This window comes from Zingiber officinale, chromosome 6A (genome assembly GCF_018446385.1).
Source record: "Zingiber officinale cultivar Zhangliang chromosome 6A, Zo_v1.1, whole genome shotgun sequence".
Classification (NCBI taxonomy): Eukaryota; Viridiplantae; Streptophyta; class Magnoliopsida; order Zingiberales; family Zingiberaceae; genus Zingiber; species Zingiber officinale.
Window position 1 is genome coordinate 108415224 of NC_055997.1, and position 22208 is coordinate 108437431.

Below are 22208 nucleotides of genomic sequence, written 5' to 3' on the forward strand. Positions count from 1 at the left end.
TAAAATTAAAATTTTGAAATTAATTTTTTAGTTTAGAATTAAAATTTTGAAAATAATTTTTAAGTTTTAAAATTAAAATTTTGAACATAATTTTTAAGTTTAGAATTTTGAAAATAATTTTTAAGTTTAAGATTAAAATTTTGAAAATAATTTTTACGTTTAAAATTAAAATTTTGAAATTAATTTTTAAGTTTAGAATTAGAATTTTGAAAATAATTTTTAAGTTTAAAATTAAAATTTTGAAAATAATTTTTAAGTTTATAATTTTGAAAATAATTTTTAAGTTTAAAATTAAAATTTTGAAAATAATTTTTAAGTTTAGAATTAAAATTTTGAACATAATTTTTAAGTTTAAAATTAAAATTTCAAAATTAATTTTTAAGTTTAAAATTGAAAATAATTTTTAAGTTTAGAATTTAAAGTTTTGAAAATAATTTTTAAGTTTAAAATTAAAATTTTGAAATTAATTTTTAAGTTTAAAATTAAAATTTTGAAATTAATTTTTAAGTTTAGAATTAAAATTTTGAAAATAATTTTTAAGTTTTAAAATTAAAATTTTGAACATAATTTTTAAGTTTAGAATTTTGAAAATAATTTTTAAGTTTAAAATTAGAATTTTGAAAATAATTTTTAAGTTTAAAATTAAAATTTTGAAATTAATTTTTAAGTTTAAGATTGAAAATAATTTTTAAGTTTAGAATTTAAAGTTTTGAAAATAATTTTTAAGTTTAAAATTAAAATTTTGAAATTAATTTTTAAGTTTAAAATTAAAATTTTGAAATTAATTTTTTAGTTTAGAATTAAAATTTTGAAAATAATTTTTAAGTTTTAAAATTAAAATTTTGAACATAATTTTTATGTTTAGAATTTTGAAAATAATTTTTATGTTTAAGATTAAAATTTTGAAAATAATTTTTAAGTTTAAAATTAAAATTTTGAAATTAATTTTTAAGTTTAGAATTAGAATTTTGAAAATAATTTTTAAGTTTAAAATTAAAATTTTGAAAATAATTTTTAAGTTTATAATTTTGAAAATAATTTTTAAGTTTAAAATTAAAATTTTGAAAATAATTTTTAAGTTTAGAATTAAAATTTTGAACATAATTTTTAAGTTTAAAATTAAAATTTCAAAATTAATTTTTAAGTTTAAAATTGAAAATAATTTTTAAGTTTAGAATTTAAAGTTTTGAAAATAATTTTTAAGTTTAAAATTAAAATTTTGAAATTAATTTTTAAGTTTAAAATTAAAATTTTGAAATTAATTTTTAAGTTTAGAATTAAAATTTTGAAAATAATTTTTAAGTTTTAAAATTAAAATTTTGAACATAATTTTTAAGTTTAGAATTTTGAAAATAATTTTTAAGTTTAAAATTAAAATTTTGAAAATAATTTTTAAGTTTATAATTTTGAAAATAATTTTTAAGTTTAAAATTAAAATTTTGAAAATAATTTTTAAGTTTATAATTTTGAAAATAATTTTTAAGTTTAAAATTAAAATTTTGAAAATAATTTTTAAGTTTAGAGTTAAAATTTTGAACATAATTTTTAAGTTTAAAATTAAAATTTTGAAATTAATTTTTAAGTTTTAAATTAAAATTTTGAAAATAATTTTTAAGTTTAGAATTTTGAAAATAATTTTTAAGTTTAAAATTAAAATTTTGAAAATAATTTTTAAGTTTAGAGTTAAAATTTTGAACCTAATTTTTAAGTTTAAAATTAAAATTTTGAAATTAATTTTTAAGTTTAAAATTAAAATTTTGAAAATAATTTTTAAGTTTATAATTTTGAAAATAATTTTTAAGTTTAAAATTAAAATTTTGAAATTAATTTTTAAGTTTAGAATTAGAATTTTGAAAATAATTTTTAAGTTAAAAAACTTTTAAAATTAAAATTTAAGTCTTATTCATCTCACCCGATCTATATTATCAATCAGGGAATCCTATGATTTTGTGAGATGAAATTAGTTTGATTACAGAATTTTGTTTGAACTTGTGTTAGATTCAGACTTAGCTTTGGTTTCCACAAATAGGCATTCTTCGGATAAACTTCTAAGCTTGGTGAGTCACAAGGACATCATTAGAAGTAACCAACCTTTCGAGGTTTTCCGAATAGTCCTATCCACGTAACTTAGTACTAAATCTTGGTCTAACTGGTTAGGATTCGTTTAAGGGTAGCTTCGGTCAGTTCCACTTGGCCAAATGCACCAGATCGAAACCATATCTTTCTAGACATGCGATGCCCAAGTTTCCCTAACGTACTATCATCCAAAAATTTCACCAGTACCATGATTCAAGTTAAACTTGGTCTCTAATTCTAATTGCCCTGCCGGGTTTGTTAGTTTTGGGTTACCTTGTCGGGTAAGTTAGTTTTGAAGGTGGCAGTTATTCTGGAGCCTCCCCCTGAATTATTGGCCATTAATTTAAGTTTTGATTTTAGGCTTGTGTCGATTCTTTTTATAGTTATAGTTAACTTGGTGATAATTCTGTTTAGATTTTGAATTTTGGTTTGGTTTATTTAATTTTATATAATGTATTTTTTCTTTAGGTATATAATATTGATTAAGTCCTACTTGCGTGGTCAGACACGCTTTCGGGACCCAAGCTAGATTGGTTGACTTGTATTGGGTTATTAATGATTTGAAGGTTTTATTTGAATTTGACTTATATCCTAGTCCGGTTTTATTATAACATGCTTTTTGATTATTTAGGATTAAATCTAAATTTTTTGATCTTGTTGTAAATTTTTCTAACATCTCCTTTAAATTGTTTATTTCATTTTTTAATGATAAATTCTCCTCCTCAAGTGTTAGATCTTGAGTTGGATTTGAATTTTTTAATTGTTCCTTGAGGTTTTGATTTTCCTTAAGAAGTAATTTGTTTTCATTTTCTACTTTGGTTAATTTACTATTTAAACAAGAAATGATTCTAAAGAACTTTTTGTTTAAATTAAGATATACCTCATTCGAGCCTTCGGAAACGAGTACGGACTCGTGGCTTGTTTCGGGTTCAGACCCGTCTTCATCTTCCGACTCATTTTCAGTTTCGGCTTCGCGGGCCATCAGTGCGAGGTGGCTCTGATGTTTCTGCTCTTCTTCCTCTGATTCGTCCGAGGAGTCGTCCCACGTTGCTTTGAGTGCTTTCCTTTTTGTTGGTTTTGGTTTGTCGAACTTTAGTTTTGGGCATTCGTTCTTGTAATGTCCCTTTTTGTTGCAGCCGTAGCAAGTCACGTTCTTTTGTTCTGAGGGAGAGCTGATCTTTTGAAGATCCTCCTCTTTTTCCTGGTGAACATTTTTCTTACCAAGTTCACCAGGTGTTCTTCGTTTTCGGAGTCTTGGTCAGATTCTTCTTCAACTTCAGGCTTGCTTTTCTTGGAGGAACCTGCAAATAAGGCTACACCTTTCTCGGCTCCAGCATTAGTTTGTTCGTGCAATTCTAATTCACTGAAAAGCTCATCCAATTTTAATTTAGAAAGATTCTTAGAAATTTTGTAGGCATCCACTATTGATGCCCACAAACTGTTACGTGGAAAGGCGTTTAATGCGTACCTTATTAAGTCTCTGTTCTCCATTTGATGGCCTATTGCATGAAGCCCGTTGAGGATGTCCTTGATCCTCGCGTGTAGTTGATTCGCTGTTTCTCCTTCCTGCATTTTTATATTAAAAATTTTATTTAGAAGCAGGTCTCGTTTTGTTACCTTAGCGTCGCTTGTTCCCTCGTGCAGTTCGATCAGCTTGTCCCATAGTTCTTTAGCGTTTTTGTGTGGACCGACTCGGTTCAGTTCTTCTCTTGTCAATCCGCACTGTAGAGTGTTGATCGCTTTATTTTCTGTTGATGCTTTTTTTTTGAGATCTGCTGTCCAGTCTTCAGGATCCACTAGATTCCCGGCGTTGTCCACTGGAATTTTGTAAGGTTTCGTAATACTCATCCACTGGTCGAAGTCTGTCTTGAGGTAGACCTCCATGCGCTTCTTCCAGTAAGGGAAGTCGTCCCCGTTGAAGAGTGGAGGTCGCACTGTGCTGAATCCTTCTTGTTGGGACATTCTGTGCACAGATAAATAACCAAGAAAAAATATCCCAAGACTTGGTCTTGGATTAGTAGTGCGGGAAAGAAAAAGATAAAAATAAAAAAAAAACTAGATTCATGTTGCACTAATTTAAATTGATTAGTTAAATATTAAGTTATCAAAACACCAGTTTTAAAATTAATTAAAAAAAATTCACCCCTGTCTGATTGGTGGTTGCACCAAATCAGAGCGGTACCTGCTCTGATACCACTTGTAGGACCGTTAGATTCGATAGAGGGGGGGGGTGAATATCGATTCGAAAACACAAGAGTTTAAGCGCAGCGGAAAAAGATAAAGTAGACACAAATATTTTTACTTCGTTCGGAGCCTGTGACGACTCCTACTCGAAGGCCCGTGGTCCTTGACCACTTTCGTTAGGCAATCACTAGCAGATCGAAATATGATTACAGAAAAAGTACAGGAGATGCTAGTAATAATAAAGCAATACCGACAAAGAGAAAATTAACCAAAAACCGAAAGAGCACTTTTGTCGGAGCGTCGTTGACGTCGCACTTGAGCGTCGGCGGCAAGATCGTGAAGAGTTCTCGGTCCTAGTTCATTTCAAGCTCACTGCAGGGCTTCTTTTATATCTTGTTCAGGCGCTGGATCCCTTAAGGCGCACGGAGGTGACGAATCTTGCTCAAATCAAGATGCTCCACGTGGCGACGAGGTGTCCGGATAAAATTAGCCTTCGGGCGCGGATCCTCCGGCGCTGACCTCCGGCGCCGGATCCTCTCGCGCCGGACCACCTGTTCGAAAGACTCCTTTTTCCTGCAAAACAAGGTTAGTCCGAGGCAAATATATATCCTGTAAAACAAATGGTTAGCATGTTAAAGTTCAACAGATAGATAAAGAGAGTATGACTTAGATTCCGTCTTTCCGAGACCGGAATCTAGTCACGATCTCGACTTAGACATCCGAAATGGATCTAAGCCGGATCGACGCCTAATGTCCCCTTCCCGGGAATGCGTCCTCACAGTCACTCCCCTCCAGTGACTTACCTCACTTACCTGCCAGACGTCCGGTCAGCCCGTCGACCCGTCTGGACTTCTCGCCTAGCGTCCGGTCAGCCCGTCGACCCGCTTGGACTTCTCGCCAGCTATCCGGTCAGCCCGTCGACCTAGCTGGACTTCTCGCCAAGCGTCCGGTCAGCCCGTCGACCCGCTTGGACTTCTCGCCAGCTATCCGGTCAGCCCGTCGACCTAGCTGGACTTTTCCTGCACACTTGATCAAAGTGTCAGACAACAACACAACTAACTTAACCTATTTGTCATTCATCAAAACCTGGGTTAGACCGTTAGTGCTACCCGCACCAACATTTTTGTCTCAGTATACACCAACAGCTGAGCAGTTCAAGACATCAAGTTCACTGCGCAGCCTAGTATACTCGATAACATTTCACTACGGAAGGTTCAAAGCCACAAGCTACCTCTCCCGATGTAGTGACTTATCGATTGGACTCTTGTAAAATGTCAGCATGCATATACGCATTGCATTAATTTCCATTCATATGGGGGATTGTTGGATATTGGGGCCTTAAATGGACCAAAACGATTTAGAGGAAGGAAGCCATCAATTGTTGAAAGTCGTAATTGACTTCAAAATTGAAATCTACGATTCGCGTAGATAGATTTAGACTATTAATTTGCTCAAAATCGATTAAGGGTGAATGAGAAATTAATGTTTAAAGTCAGCCCAAAATAACATTTATTATTCATTAATAAAGTGCATGGGAGAATAGTCCCACATCAGAAATTCTCGATGTGTATTCTCTACTTATTAATGAAGATGTGTTAATGGAGTTAACACAAAAATAAAAGGACAGGTTACCCCTTAGCCCAGGGCGAGCAGGTGCTCGCACCTGTGAGCCCGCCACCCGCCACGTGCGCAATGGGCGCTTTGTAGGCGGACTTTGCACTTACCTGACGTGGCAGCACCTATGCGGCATCCTCGTGGGCAAAGGGAGATGACTGGACAGTTGACTTAGGGAATGGATGGCTACCGTTGATCAAATAGGTATGATGGATCACTTGTGATGCGATCTAGAGCGTTGGATCGCAAAGAGTAACGATCTGACAGCCTGGGATGAGACTTGATCTGAAGCATCGAATCAATGGATCCAGATCCGATGGCCGATGACAATAGGCGGGATCTGAGGGTCACAACTCCTCAGATCTGATGGATGAGATTGAAGTGGGCTTGGTGAAGGGTTACAACCCTTCAGAATGGATGATCTAGATCGATCCAGCCCAAGAAACACATCCACTCACCCAAAGGACAATCAACCTCTTCATTCAGTATAAATAGAACCCTCCAGATGATGGAAAATTCACTCAATTCACTCAATCCTCTCTTCTCTTCCTCAAGCATTCATCTCATCTTGTGCATTCAAGAGTCCAAGAAGTCTACTAGAAGGTTCGCTGGTCTCGGAAGTCGGAGTGCTACGATTCCGAGACGTTCGTCGTCGTTGTATCTTGGGAACGAATTGCAACAATCCGTTAAGCACCGTAGCGGAGCAATATCGTTTACGGAGATAGTGTCGAACACTAGCCTCGACGATCAGTTTGCATACTCCAGAAGCTACCAGAGGAATTAACATTAACAACTGAAAAGTTCATAAATTGAATCAGGAGGAGAAAGTTTAGGGTCTGGTAGTAAGTCAGAAATCAACATGAGATGAAGACTTCCAGCAGTCAACAGAGGGTAGTGAACTGGAAAAAGATACGCCATCAGTAAGGGCCCGCGGCGCCTCAACCTCCATGGAGACGAAACAACAGATCAAGGGCTGGAGACGAAAGGGTGGAACAGCAACAGGTGAGAAGCGGTGAAACCCAGGCTTCCGCCAAAAAGCTACGAGGCAGAGGATTCAACTGACGGGTCCAACGAGAGGGAGAGGAAGACAAAAGGGAGCTCAGAGTGAACGAGAGAGAACTTGAGTTTGCCGAGGACTGCAGCAACCTTCCCGTCCGCCGCCTCCGCTACCAGTGGCTCGTCACGTCGGAAGTTACAAATCTAAATTATCCAAATAATAAGTGAAATTTGCATATGCAGGCAATCAGTTTTACTATTTTACAGATTCATCCTTCGAGATTCACATTCAGGCCGGGTCCAGCTGAGTATTTCGTGGTTAGGACGGTAAACAAGCAAAGCAAAGCAAAGCCAAGCCAAGTCGAGCCGAGCCAAGTTAAGTTTTGGGGTGTTCAAACTTGTTTGATAACGTAACCAAACTAAGCTGAGCCGAGCCGAACTTAAAATGAACCAAGCTTTTGAAATGAGTGTTCAAGCTTGGCTTGGTTTATTTTTTATGAGCTTGAGCTTGTTTGAAGCTTGGCTTGAGCTTGGCTCGTTTAGATGTTATCAAGCTCTCAATTCAAGCTTGGCTTGAGCTTGGTTCGAGCTTGGCTTGAGCTTGGTTCGAGCTTGGCTTGAGTTTGATTCGAGCTTGGTTCGTTTAGATGTTATCAAACTCTCAATTCAAGCTTGTTTGAAATTTTTAATTGTTTGATTGGTTATTAAGCTTGATAATTTAAATTTATTTATTTATTCAGCATATTGAAAATAGTTTTATTAATGAATATGGTTCATAAACATGGTTCATAAACATTGTTCACGAATATTGTTCACGAACATTAACGAACTGAACACACGTGTTTAAACTTGTTTGTTTAACTTAACGAGTTGTTCAAGCTTGTTTGTTTAATTAATCTTATTTATATTGAACGAACATAAACAAACTTTTATCAAATCGAACACCAAACTTGTTCACGAATGTTTGATTCCTATTCGTGGTTCTTAGTTTCTTGTTATCAAAAATAACTAAAATTAATATACAACAATTTTAAGAACAATGACAAATCCACATCCACAAAGTTTTTTAAATTGCTACAATTTACTATCATTTTTTTTTTTTTCACAAAACTAGGAATAGTCCACAATGTTTGGATCAAAAATACATGCGTGGTTTAAAAACGAATTTGGCTAATATTTCCTCACATAACATCACCGTAATCCGCAATAAGATCTACAAAATCCGCAATAAGATCTACAAAATCCACAATGAAGCTGCATTTCTCTCAAAAACTGGCTGACGAGCTATTGACAATGACCCAAATTGCAGTTTGTGAGTCCACTCGATCTGCAAAATCTCAGTTGGAAATGGCCTTTGTTGTCGTCCTTGTGACACTGGTTCTCGCTGCAGTTCGTCTTGGTTCTTTCTTTCTGATGCCATCTCCTTGTTTTGCACTGGAGTTGCTCTTCTCATGCTTCTTCGCTGGAGCTTGTGCCTCTTGAAGCTTACCTGCATGATGGAATAGGTTTAGATTGCAACAACAAACTATTACTGAGCCCAGAAGCTGAAGCTAGTCACCACTTTTTGAGGGTGTTGGTTCACCAGTTGAGGAGCCTTCTTGATTGATCTTAGACAATCCTAGAGAAGTATCTCTAGACGAACTTCCTTTTGTAGGAATCTTAGTATTGTTTTGTGACTTGGGAACACTTGCAGGCATTTCAACCACCTTTAAATTGCAATACGAAAAGACAAAATATAGTTAGCATTTTAGTTCGTATCAATGATAGAACCACTACTTACATGTAGGAATCTTTCTAATTATAACTAACAAGAGTAAATTAGAAGTAAATTGATATAAAATATGTCCGTCAAATTAGAATGTAAGTGAAACCTTGGCAGTGGCAAGTGGCAAATAGCAAGATTTGACACATTACAAGAGATGCTGAAAGTTAAATTTAGTTTCAGAGATCCATAAGTGGCAGCAAATGTTTTGGTGGATAAACCAAGTATTTCATCTTTGAAAATCATGCCCTATGACCATTCAGACCTAGTTGAAGCATACAAGTCACCAGAGTAAATATAATGCAAAGTTATCAAAATATATTCATTGACACCAAAGTTGCTGAGACAATAGTTATGCTACTATCAAATCTTCGGTCAATTGGGCATAATTATTAAAGCAATCGGTGACCAATTTTCAATATTATTAATCAACACCGAAGTTGCTGAGACAATAATGATGCTAGTAGTAAGATTTAGGAGTCAATGTAGTGCTAGTTACATGAGAAAATGAAAGTGATGAAAAATTTCACCCCTTCATCATGCTTATGATATACTATTAGTTCACAGGAAAAAGCAGTTAAGGCTCTTCCTCTATGAAATGATATATCGTGATTATGAAATTAAAAATTAACAAAGATAAATGGTTATGGACCTTTTTGCCTCTGGTGGCGCCACGTGCAGCTCCATTGTAGAAAGAAGGCATAGGAGTTGCCTTGAAGTTAAGGCTCTTCCTAAGCTGCTTAATCTCTGTTTTTGCTTCTTCCTGGAGTGATGCATGACATTTGTGTTTAAAAGCAAACATTGAATAAAACAACGATTGCCATTTTACTAGAACATGTACATGGCAAGGGTATTGGAATAAATACCTGTGTTCTAATTTGGATCTCAGTCATCTCGGCCTCTTTGGCATGGAGCTTTTCTTCTAACTTCGTGTAAAACTGAACCATAAGGGTGGTCCCGAGTTAGTTACATATTTGAGGTTCAATCTTTCTACACAAATGATGTTCCAAACAAGAATATTATGAGTTCTTGCCTCTTTTCGTTTCATAGCCCGCCCTTCACTTTTGAAATGGAAGTCCGAAGTACCTTGACTAACTTCTGTCTTAGCTGAAACAGTATACTTCAAAGATCTGCAAGAAAAATGTTACATGAAAGGACACAATGAAAGACAACTGACTATAGAGATTTTATTCAATTACCTGTTCATAAAATGTTGCTCATCAATTTGACATTTTCCGGCAATAGGATTAGGGATTTGCACTACCTTGTTTTTGCTTTGACCTTTATTTCTGTTAAAATAATAAAACATTAATGCAAGATACACATGTAAAAGCACGAGAATGCTGTAAATTTGTAATTAATGTAAGAATGTATGACACCTTCTGTTTTCTACTTTTACTTTGGCTATCAGCTTTTCTGAATCCTGAAACAAATATTTTATCATTAGATGACAATAATGCCAATCATTTCACCATCATAATCTAGGACTTAAGATGCCATTAACTTCTATTTTTTCCTGGTATTAAAATTGTGTGACTTAGGCTGCTACAAAATCCATTAACCATAAAAATACTTCAATACATCTGCAACTCTCTTACAAGTTATCAAGTTAGAAGTGGTGCAACTGCTGATTATGCAACTAGACTTGCCGTATTCTCAAGAAAATCCTCAAAAAAATTGGAGAATGCCAAAATAAGGCCTTTTTTTTGTTCAAAGCACTCAAAGTACAGCTACAAGTTTCAAATATTTCTTATTGATGACCCAATGAAATGAAATATCTAGATTACCAACAGAACAATTTTATGCAAAACATTGTTATTCATGTTTTATATACAACTAAAGTTTTATCAAAACAATGCTTCATGGGTAAATTTGGAGTTGTCTTTTTCATAGGGCTTTCATGACTATCTCTTGAAAATGAAGGCCTTATTTGGCCGTTTTAGAACACAAGTTTCTAAAGCAAAAAAATATATATATATATTCTTTACATTTTCAGATGGCACTCCAATCAAAGTTGGGTAAGATTTAGTACCTCAAATTTCTGGGATTTAGCATCAAGAGTATTTCTTGGAACTCTTTCAGGCAATTTCATTCCTAGTTGTGCCTTCTTTGTGCTTTCTCTCTCCACCTCATCTGTTCTTTTTGCAAATATCTTATCAGGATAACGAGAATTCTTCTGAGTTGAAGGCTTTCTCATAATTTGTGAATCTGCTAACTGATTCTTTGATTTTGCTTTTGTAATTTGCTTCTCAAGTTCTCCCTTTACCTTATATAAAGAGGTAGATTAGTGGCGTACCATACCAACAAGACAAAATTTTAAAAATTGTTGAATCAATGTAGCAATTCTTGTTGAATATGTATTGTCAACATAAAAACTGGAAGCAACTATTAGCTGCACATCAATCTTGTAGTAAATGCTCCAGCTCACACTATACATAACTGATATGAGTCATATGACATTGAAAGGAACAGTAAGCCAGCAACATGTTGATGAAGAGGAAAAGTTAATGAAGGCATAAGAAATAGTCAACTTTAGATGTGACAGATTGATGTTGAGCTAGCAATGAATAATGGAGAATATATGTTGCTTGATAGTTTAGGGATCAACAATTGCATGGACAGTAGCTCATAGCTAATGAATTAGTTGTTGTCAACCAAGTTGTGTTTCTCCTAAGTAGTTGGTGTTGATTACTTCATATCCCTCCATTGAGCTAGCAATAAACAATGGAGAATATACGTTGCTTGATAGTTTAGGGACTAACTCTTGCATACCTCATAGCTAATGGATTATTTGTTGTTGACCAAGTTGTGTTTCTCCTAACTATTTGGTGTTGACTACTTATTATCCCTCCATTGGCCTAGCAAAATCTATTGGTAGTTTGGAGCATGTTCAAACCATCCACACCAATCTATTGGTAGTCATTTTATTAACTATTAGAGCAATACCTAATTGCTCTTTAATATTAAAATTTTTGTTTTATCTTTTCTAGTAACTCTACATATCTATCTTAGCCTTCACATGTATATTACATTAAGTTTTTATACATGTTATTTCCTAATAGCCTAATCCTCCAATTCATGAAGTATGGTGGGTCATATTACAATCTTATAAACAGTCCTTGAAATCTATGGGGGAGACAACGATTACACAAAACTCCAAAATCATTTCTATTTTAATTGTTCATTCTTTATCCTAAAATGATGTCTTCCACAATGTTCCCTTCTTGTAGAATAATATGCCCAATATATCACAAAATTTCACGTACGGAGATTTTATGTCTGTCAATCGTAACTATTCAATGCAATCCTTTTTTTTTGTTACTGAAAGTATATTTCATGTATTCAATTCAAGATCTTAAAAACCTTTGTTTGTAAAGCTTTTCCTCCATGCTTCAAGCTTCAAATTTATTCCAATTACACTTTCATTAGTTAATAAAATAATATCTGTGAATATCATGCACCAAAGAGATTCATCTTGAATGTGATTAGAGAGTTCATCCAATGCTAATGTAAAAAAGATAGTGACTTAGAGCTCATGCTTGAAGAAAATTCATTATAGCTCCCAATAGTTCTACCACTAGTAATACTAACATCGTACATATCTTTTGCCAAGATAATATAATTACTAAGATATTCCATAGAAACATTAGTGGAAAATATCATTGAATTAGTTCAAGAAACGAAGATTATTCACCAGCAAAAAAGTGTAAATTTTGACAATCTCTAAACCAAGGCCAAAATGAAAGTAGGTAAATGAAATGCTGGGCAAAAGGGTACATATATTTTTTTAAAATAGCATGTCAGAGAAAGGAAATATTTGTATACGTGAAGCAAGAGAGAACTAAGCTGACTAGTGGATGTGTTCTAGACCGCAGAAGAGATTATTCACCTTTTATTTCAGGGCTAATTGGAACATTTATCCATTCATAAATAATAATCAATAACAAATTATCATTAGAAAAAAAAAGGGTGAAAGACAGTTCTGATAATTGATATCTCACTTTGAGAGTAATTTTCTCTGTTTTCTTGGAAGCAGCAGCCTTATTTCCCAGATCTGCAGGAATTTCAGTTGCAATTTGCACTTCATCATGTTGTTCTTGAGGGGAACCAGAGTTATGCTCATGGTTCTCTTTAGAGACCATTTGCAGAGTCTCATCTCCTGGAATATCATCATTTGATTGTATTTGGTGTGCTTCACCACACTCTACAACACCACAAACTATAAGATGCTCACTTATTGATGGACTAAACTCTTGTGAGAATTCGGGGCTCAAAACTTGTTTGTCATGTTCATGTATGACCAACTCGTGCTCATAAGAAATTGGAGGTGTCTCATCATAGAAAGTAAATTCAGTGGGTTCATTATCACCGCATTCAACAAGATCATCTTTACAGAATTCAATATGATCTTTGGTAGTTTGGTATTTTTCATATTGACTACCGAATGAGTTGAGATGCAAAAGTGGCTTCTTCTTAAAGTGAGCCTCAAAATAAGCTTTTTTCTGAGTAACCAAACCAGGTGTAGCATATTTCTCAACCTCTTCAAGGTATCTGTTATGAGAGAATGATGACCTTTTTTCCCACGACAAGGTTTCAGATTCAAAGCGGCCAAATGATACAGACCCAGAGGGTAAACTCTCAGCCTGTGAAGAAACAGAATTTTGAGTGGCAAAGGTAAATAAAGAAAGCATAATAGCATACATCTTAAATCAGGAAGAAATGGTTAGAAGAAAACATTCTATTTTGAAACACTATATAAACATAATCGAGTAACTCTCAGATTCAATTTGACGGGAAAAAATGATCTATTAGCAACACACTAAACATTTCTATTTACAGTGGCAAAAGTGCTCTACATTGGTTATCTACCTCAACTAGTAACTAATACTCAAACTACTACAGTTTAGTTGCTTCTAACTAGTAGCAAATACTCCATAATGGGAGACAAAATTTATGTAAGAATCCAGCCCTGGTTTTTTTGTCGACATTCTCTTGTCTAGGGAAAAAAAAGTTTTGAATTATTGAAGTAGGAAAAAAAAGACAGAATTTCTTTCCTACACTTCCTTGTCTCATGCTAACATTCAAATCAAACTAAGAAGCATATGCACAAGAAAAAGCCAAAAGAATAAAACAGAAGAAAAGAGTAAATTTAGGACGCTACAATCCTATGAAGTTTGCCTGATGTTACCCCTAGTTAACTTTGTGAACTGTGAAAAAAATTAAAGAAAGGTCAGTTAAAAAACTACACGGTACAAGTGTATATCTATCTTTCAATCTATCATTTTCTGTATTTAAGAAAGATTTAAATAAATAAATAGCAGAGTTGATGATTCTGCAAGTGCACCATCATTTGACTTCAGAAGCAAAGAAACAAACCTGATACACAACGGAGTCTTCAGTTTCTCTCATTGTGGAAAGCCGAACCCTGATCACCAAATATCCATTTTCCTAGGTGCAGATCTCCAAGCTTTCTCAGTGTAGTAAAATGACCTATTCACTTCAGCCTGAAGTACGTCAGTGTGACGATCCAAAATTCCATTCAAAATACATTCCGGAAGAAAAAAAACAAAGGAAGGATTCGAACAGAAGGATTATGTTTGTCTCAAAGAAATACTCAATTTTACAAGATGAAATTTACAGAATAGCAACAATGTAATATGATACCAGCTTGTCTTTCAGTACAAAATTTCCAGTAGTTTCAAGACAAAGATCTGAAAAAGCGACAAACGGAGAAAATAACGAAGGAAAAAAACCTTTGCATATTGACAAAAGATTCAGATTACGTATACTAAAACCCCCAGAAACCGTAAATCCTAATCCCCAACCCACTACTCACTAACTTATAGCATTAAATTGCATTAAAAACTACTCCAGTGGCCTGGTCCTATATCGACGGACCATTTAAAAAAAGCAAAACTCCTTAGTTTCCTCAAAGAACAGTCCAATAAGCCCTAATCTTACCTCATTCCAACAAAATCCGACGACGAATAGCTCAGCGAGAAGATTTCCCCTCGATCGACTTCGAAAGATTTCACTTCCCGCTTCCCCCACTCATTCAAACAGACCAATTTGACATCTGTGAACTATCCAAATCGGAGAAAGAGGACGAGCCGATTCCTTGGAAGACATCCACAGAGCACTTCGCCTCGAGCAAGCAAGAGGAGGAATGAGTTGGTTCGCTTCTTATTTTGTCCTTATTACCATCGGCGTAACGCCTTTCCTTTATTCTCCGTTACCTTCTCATGCCCCATCGAGATCTCGCATCGTAGCCGTCGATTTGGCGTCTTCGTGGCCTTAACGGAACGGGATCCCGACGTGGCCTCGCCAGTAGGGATGAACACGTGGCACCGCCGGCGTCGCCTATAATTTGACCGAGTCCAGATCCTCTGCGCCCGCCTCCCGTGCGCCCTCTGCGCCCGTCGTTACGCGACAAAAAACCCACGCGCTAAGCACGTGCGTTTCTCCGCTCCAGTAATAAAACCCAGCTCCAACGCACACATATCGCTTCCTGCTGATCGGTCTGTTGACCGATCAGCATTCTTGTTGATCGGTCAGCAATGCTGATCGGTCTGCTGACCGATCAGCATTCCAGCAGGAATTATCCTAATATTACAAAAATATAACATTAGTATTTACTATTTTTTATTAGGATTAATATGGATCGAAGTATATTGGACTTGTATAATTATTATATGTATTAGAAACGTTTTTATTTATTATTTTATTTAAAAAAAAGAAAAAAAATTAAAAAAAGTTAATAATTCCTGCTGGAATGTTGATCGGTCAGCAACACCGATCAGCATTCCTGCTGGGTTTTATTACTGGAGCGGAGAAACGCACGTGCTTAGCGTGTGGATTTTTTGTAGCGTAGTGACGAGCGCAGAGGGCGCACGGGAGGCGGACGCAGAGGATCTGGACTCAATTTGACCATCAGGCCGCTTACTGATCCGGTGCACGTTGCGCGACAGCAATCACAGTCAAACCCAATATGAAAACGAACGGATGAGTTGGTCCCGTTTCCGCGATCCCGTTCGGATCATTGAGATCAGGGGCGTAGATCGGAGATCGGACGGCTGGAAGCGACGGCGTCGGGTCCAGGGCGAGTGGGTGCGGTGGACCCTGCGCGGTTGATATCGTGTGCGGTGATTGCGACTCGATATCTGATTTGGGAAATATTCGCTAACGGAGAAAGATCCAACGGCAATTACTCAGATCGACCCCTTCAACAATCAAGTTTTATAGGATTTAGCCCTTATTAAAAATACCCCCGTCTTTCAAAATATCCGTTCCCGACCCTTCAATCATTCACGCCGGACAACTCTATAATTGGTGTTCTTATCAATGCGAGAGAAACATTAACAAAAATGTAAAAATTTGAAAAAACTTAGTAAATTTGGGTGTAGCTTTTTTATAAAAATTGTTTTATGGTGCAAAATATATATTTTCATACAATAACCATAGAGAGAGAAAAAAAACTAATTTAGCATTCTCAATATTTATTTATTAAATAGATATTCAATAAATAAATTTAAAAATCAAAATTGGGACCCCATAGAATAATAATTTTTGCTCAAGTTTGAAGAATTGAAAAACAAAAAAACAAAAAAAAAAAAAAAAGGAAGGGAAATGATGGCAAATGGTGGCAGGGTATTGAGTTGGCAATTTCTAATGAAACGTCATGGGAATTGAACAATTATTTGATTTGCTTTAAATTAAAAGCCAAGTAAGTTGGTACAGCAGGACCATTTTATTGCATGCTCGATTTCATTTTTGATTGCTTCGCAACATTTTATTTATTTTATATGGAGCAATATCTTCATTAAAATATTTGCATTGTTTAATAACTTCTTAAAATGTCATTGAAATATTGATATTTTTTATGCAAAGGGAAGAATATCAAATGCCCTTCATCCGGGGGCCATTTTTTGTACAGGGAACGATATTCGGGGACTATTTTGGAGTTTAGGAAAGAAATCATATATTTATAATTTTTTTATACATTTAAAATTTTAGTCTATTAATTTTAAAATTTCAAATTAAATTATATATATATATATATATATATATATATATATATATATATATATATATATATATATATATATATATATATATATATAACCTTAATATGCACATTCAATTTATTTATTTATTTATTTTATTTAATATTATAATTTAATTTCTAAATCCTAAAATTAAAATTTTGTTGGACAACTAGAAGCTTAAAAAAATAAATAAAAATAATTATTTGAAACGCCTCGGATATGTATAATTCCTATTATGAATGATTAGTTTGAATAAATTATAATTTCAGAATCGCCACTACTTCAAAAATCCATTTGTTATGAGTACCGTGCAAGCAAAATGTCAAAATCTATCTTCTTTGTCTTATTTTACTAAGATGTTCCTAGGAGGAGTAATTTTTAACCCGATACGAAAATATGATCTGAATCAAACATGAAAAAATTAGATTAGGGTTGGATAGTTTTGGGTTCAGGTCGAAATTTGATTGACACAATTGACCCAATTAATAAACAAGTCGGGTTCGGGTCAACCTGAAATGACTCAATTACAACCCGCGAACCCGTTTATAAATAATTATAAATTTAAACTAAAATTATAAATTTAAAACAATTAAAACTATAAACATAGACATATGATATTGATTGTAATACTGCCATGATTTATCATTTATAATATGGATTTTCAATTTAGGTAGATAAATGTTATTTTTAATTTTTAATTTAATATACAAAATTTTTTTAATGAATTCAGATCATGTTCGGGTCAAAGGGGTCGAGTTCGGGTCAAGTACAAATAAACTGATCAAGTTCGAGTTGAATAATTTGACCCGAATTAATAATTAGGTCGGGTTCAAGTTGTCATTTGTCAACCCATCAACTTACCAATCCGAACCCATCAACTTAAATTCGAACTGAATAGAGCTTCCTTCATCAACAATAGAAGAAGTCAAAATCATCATTTGTCAGAAGATACATATGTATTCACATATGCCCCTATGATCTCACAACCAAAAAAAAAATACAGTCTAAAGCTTCTAATTCTTGATTATAAATCTCATACATTCTAATTGTCTCTGGTAAATAGAGTCTATCTCTCATCATAATCATCATCATCATAGAATAGAATGTCCAGCATTTTACTAGACCATGTGGGCAAATTTCAGCATTATCCATTTGACATATCCAAGTTTTAAAATTCTAAAAACATGTACTTGACAAATGCTATCAAACTTTTGTAAATTTAAAAATTCATTGTTCTTGTTCCCATGGGAGTGCTCAATTGGTTATAGGTGACAGATTTACTATAATGCGGCAGATATTAAATCTCGATGGGAGCATACCCTTGGGTTGAGGACACTAAGCAAGAAGCCCTAGGGGTCGAGGACACCAGGTAGAAGTCTTGACGGGTTAAAGATCAAATGTCTAGTGAGAAGTCTCGGAAGTTAAGATTGGATGTTGAGCAAATTTTCAAACAACTTTGGAGGATCAGATGTTTGGTAAAAAGGTAAACTCTCCTTAGAAAAGTAGGTGAGGACGTATTCCCTGTTGAGGGAACAATAGGTATCAGCCCGATTTAGAATTTCAGCGAAATCTGAAAGTTAGAACCAGACAATCCAAAAATTGTCCAATCATTCTATTTCATGTTATTGTGTTTTCTATGCTAACTCTATGATGCAGAACTTAAAAAAGTCTAGAAGAGATCCAAGTGTGTAAGCTGATACAGGCGCTGGTGTTGGCTTTTTTGCATGTCACGTGGCACATCAAATTAATAAAGATTGGAAACTCACTAAAATTAAGACAAATATTGTAGTAACGAGTCCCAAGTCGTATTTTTCCAAGGGTAACTAGTAAATATGTATGAATTCTAGAATTGATTCAAATCAAATTATTACATCAACAAAGTCTATTATTCGTTTCCATTCAATTCTCATTTCAACTTAAACACCTCGAATTCTCAAATATCAACTAGAACACTTAAAAAATGGAATTCAAGAAATGCTGCTTACATCTAAAACATAATCCGCTTCAACTTAACAAGTCTAGTTTCTAAAGTTGAGCTACTAATGTAACTATTATATCCAGTAAACCCATTTCTATTGCTTTAATTACATTCACAGATCTTAAACTCAAAAGCTCATACCATTTGATGTTGAACAGAGGTAGCATCCGATTCACAATTGCAATCTACTTAAACAATCAAGTTCAATCAACAATTCTGATATACAGATCCAAAGTTTTATTAAACTAATGACTGAAACTAAACAATCTTGCTTTAATCAGAACATCTACTTCAAAACTAAAACTAGATTGCTAACTAATTATATATCTAAGTCAAGTATCTGGTTACAGAATTTCAAAGAAAACAGGTAACAAATCTGAGAAATCAACTCTGAATTGCAAAATTAGGTTAGAAACTGAACATGACTAGGTTTGCAGCAAATAAATTCAGGAAAGGAACAACAGTATTGAAACAAGAAGAAATAATAAAGAAAATGAATCAGATCTACAGATCTGATCAAGGAGATGATCAATTCAAAGACAAAACAAAAAAAACAAAAACCTAATTACATTCCACAAACCAAATCCTTGCGGCAGCTTCTTCACCCTGCTGTCACTACAGAACCACCGCAGAGAACGCCCTTCTGGTGATCAGCTTTGAATCTTGAGCTATCAACTAATCCACCGGATGATCAAAGCTTCAGAGAATGCTCATACAGCTCACACCCGAGTGGAATCCACATCGCACAAGGAAACAGCGCTGGAATATGGAACTTGCGGACACCAATTGATTGATCAGATCAATGTCGGAGTCGCTGATGGAATGGGGAAACGGAAGTGCGACCGGAGCCCCCTTCTAGCTCCGGTGTGATGGAAATCGTGGATCGGAGAACGCCCCTGCATCCGGATTGCGGAAATGGACAGAAACACAACTTCACGGACTGGGGAACGCCCGCTGCCGCTTCTGTGCCCTCGGACGGTGAACGCCGGAGCTCAGGAATCGCCGCTGGTGAAGATCGCTAGCATCTGGATCTGGAATTTGGAACGGGAGCTGCGGCGTCGCGGTGGAGAAGAAGACACCACTGTAGCAGAAAATCGCGACCCGAGCCTAACTTCACTGTAGCTTCTCACGCGGGTTTTAAACTCCCTCAAATTTGATCCAACAGCTCAGAATCATCGAAGCTTGATCAACGGTGGAAAATAGCCTAAAATCTTATCCAACAGTGATGATCTTCATCTACGGTCCAGATCTGCTCCTCATTACGACGGATGGACCAGATGCTTGACGGATGACCCAGATCTCTCCAATCTTCAATGGACGGTCCAAATCGATCCAAGGCTTGATCGCTTCGTTTAGCCCTAGATTTGAGCCCGAGTGCGGCCTGATCTGATCGGGTCTATGATCCTTTTGATGCCTACAAAATAATAATAAAATATTAGCATCAAATACCATGATAATTGGCTAATTTGCAATAAAGTCCAAAATCACATACAATTATGAATTATGATGTAAATATGGATTTAATCTATGAAAAAGATCACTAAAAACATGCATTGTGATTCAAAATAATATAGCAAAATCATGGTTATCAAATCCCCCACACTTAATCTTGGACGTCCCGTTCAAGTCAAGAAAACCTAAAATCATCTCCACAAAATTTCCCTAACAATACCTAGAAGATAGTAAAATGTAATTAACTAAGGTCATCTACAAGATCACAAACAATCATGAATACAATCCAAACAATAATCAGTAGGTATGGTGGTTTCAATCCAATTGAAAAATTTAGCAAGATGCAATCTCACAAAGGATTTATCAATTCTATCCCTCACACTCAAAAATGCATATTAGTGGAGCTCATTCAATATCACTCAAAACATTTCACTACAATAAACTTGCTTATTTTCTAATTTTCCACCATTATGAACATAGCATACATGAATCAAAAGGATTTTATCATGAAGAATTGAAAATGGAAGCAAGAAGAGCAATTGAAATGAATGAAATTGGCAAAAGAAAAGTATTCAATGAAAAATATGAGAAGATGAGAGTATTGAAGAAATATATTTGATGAGTTGACCATTTTGATGTGAAAAGAGATCAATACCATTTGTCATTACCAATTCAAAACATCAAGCTAACCTCTCCTTCAATTTGATGACCAACAAAAATCTTGATACTCAATCTCCAACTTTGATATTCTTTTGTCTTGCCATTTCCTCTTCTCTATTTTTCTGTTTTCACTGTTTTTCCAGCTCTTACACTTCAATTCCAGCATTTGGAAGCTCAAAAATAATCTCAAATAATGAAGAATAATTCCCTCCCCCACACTTAAAGCATTGGCCGTCTCGGACACTACAAAACACAAAATGATAACCACTTTGATACACCATTTATAGGTACAGATCTTGATTAAATTCTGCAGATTTTTTTTTTTACCCATGAAAAGTTCAGTTTCAAAAGAATAGATACTCCCAATACTGGTTCAGCCGAAGCTTTAAGTTATCACTGACAAGAATTAGCACATAGCTGATCAAAAGGAACAAGCAAACAATTGGTATAATTTGAGTTCTCTACATTAAAGTCCAATTTAAGACTTTTCAGAATTTGAAACTGGATTCTGAAATCTGTAGCATTAAGACTGAAATTTCAGAATTAAAATAACAATGTCTCCTCAGTTAAAACCACAGAAAATTCAGTTTGGAATAAGACATCATTATTCTAACCCATTCTACTTCTTTATCAAACCTAATCATCTTCAGTATCATTACTGAGCATTTCATATTCCAAATTCCAGTAATGGTCTCTGTAAATCAGTTTCTAATTCCAGATACTGCACATTTTCAATTCTTGCAATTCCTGTATTCAAAGCTACTGATAACTCTTTACTGTGAATATCCTCAATAAATGGACTCAACATGTACTCATTGGTACATTGGCTACATCCTGTCAAAATCAGAATTCAGTTCCTCAAGAAAATAACCAGATTCAAGAAATTTAGTAGTAAAGGCTATAAATTCAGAGATTTGCAGCTTCCTGATCAGCATTAATTTCAGCAATTAATACAAAACAATTCTGAATTATGCATCAAAACGATATCAAGCTTCAATAAATTAGCTTCTTGTGGTTTTCATTCAGTTTCAGGTTTCCAACAATTCCAATAGAAAAGTTCAAGGTTGTAGTGGTTTGACAGCAAAAAGAATTGAACTGTTTGAAGGAAACGTATCTGATATAGGACAAGCAAAAATAATCCAATTAGATTTCAGAAATTATAACATTCCCTGGCCACAACAATATATCCCACAGTCCCACCAGCTTCAACACAAGGCATTGGATCCAGTCAAAAATATCCAACATCAGATTCATCAAACCATTAGCCCAAAAATTCAGATTCAAAGAAGCCTAAACTTTGAATCTTAATAGAGTTTGAATTCTGAATTCTGCACTTAAGTTCCCAAATTCTGCTACAAAGTTAATTCTGTAAAATTTTCCAGCAAGTTGAGCTCTAGAAGATATTCATTCGACATTGCATCAAAAGGACTTTGAATTCCAT

General features: G+C 34.6%; 1 protein-coding gene across 5 annotated transcripts; it reads right to left on the reverse strand.

Annotated features, from left to right (window-relative positions):
• Window positions 1-7932: 7932 nt before the first annotated feature.
• On the reverse strand, window positions 7933-14824 carry LOC121997348 (protein WVD2-like 7). 5 transcript variants are annotated; one of them, XM_042551709.1, is made up of 11 exons: window positions 14594-14824; window positions 14009-14129; window positions 12682-13275; window positions 10665-10898; window positions 10012-10055; window positions 9832-9921; window positions 9666-9762; window positions 9499-9570; window positions 9285-9395; window positions 8429-8576; window positions 7933-8359 (listed from the first exon to the last, which is right to left on the reverse strand). In XM_042551709.1, the coding sequence occupies exons 2-11, from the start codon at window positions 14039-14041 to the stop codon at window positions 8208-8210; spliced, it is 1575 nt and encodes a 524-aa protein (XP_042407643.1). In that variant the 5' UTR covers window positions 14042-14129; window positions 14594-14824; the 3' UTR covers window positions 7933-8207. The 5 variants fall into 5 exon arrangements, with proteins under 5 accessions (XP_042407643.1, XP_042407642.1, XP_042407641.1 ...); XM_042551708.1 differs by having other exon boundaries at window positions 8453-8576; window positions 12634-13275; XM_042551707.1 differs by having other exon boundaries at window positions 8432-8576; window positions 12634-13275.
• Between the last annotated feature and the right edge of the window lie 7384 nt (window positions 14825-22208).

Bases quoted from the DNA above. Each gene is read 5' to 3' on its own strand.
- LOC121997348 (XM_042551705.1), bottom strand. From the start codon at position 14,041: ATGAGAGAAACTGAAGACTCCGTTGTGTATCAG. The intron at 10,899-12,633 runs GTGAGATATCAA...TCTTTATATAAG, and splicing joins CAGAGAAAATTACTCTCAAA to GTAAAGGGAGAACTTGAGAA. The intron at 9,922-10,011 runs GTGTCATACATT...TTATTTTAACAG, and splicing joins GTAAAAGTAGAAAACAGAAG to AAATAAAGGTCAAAGCAAAA.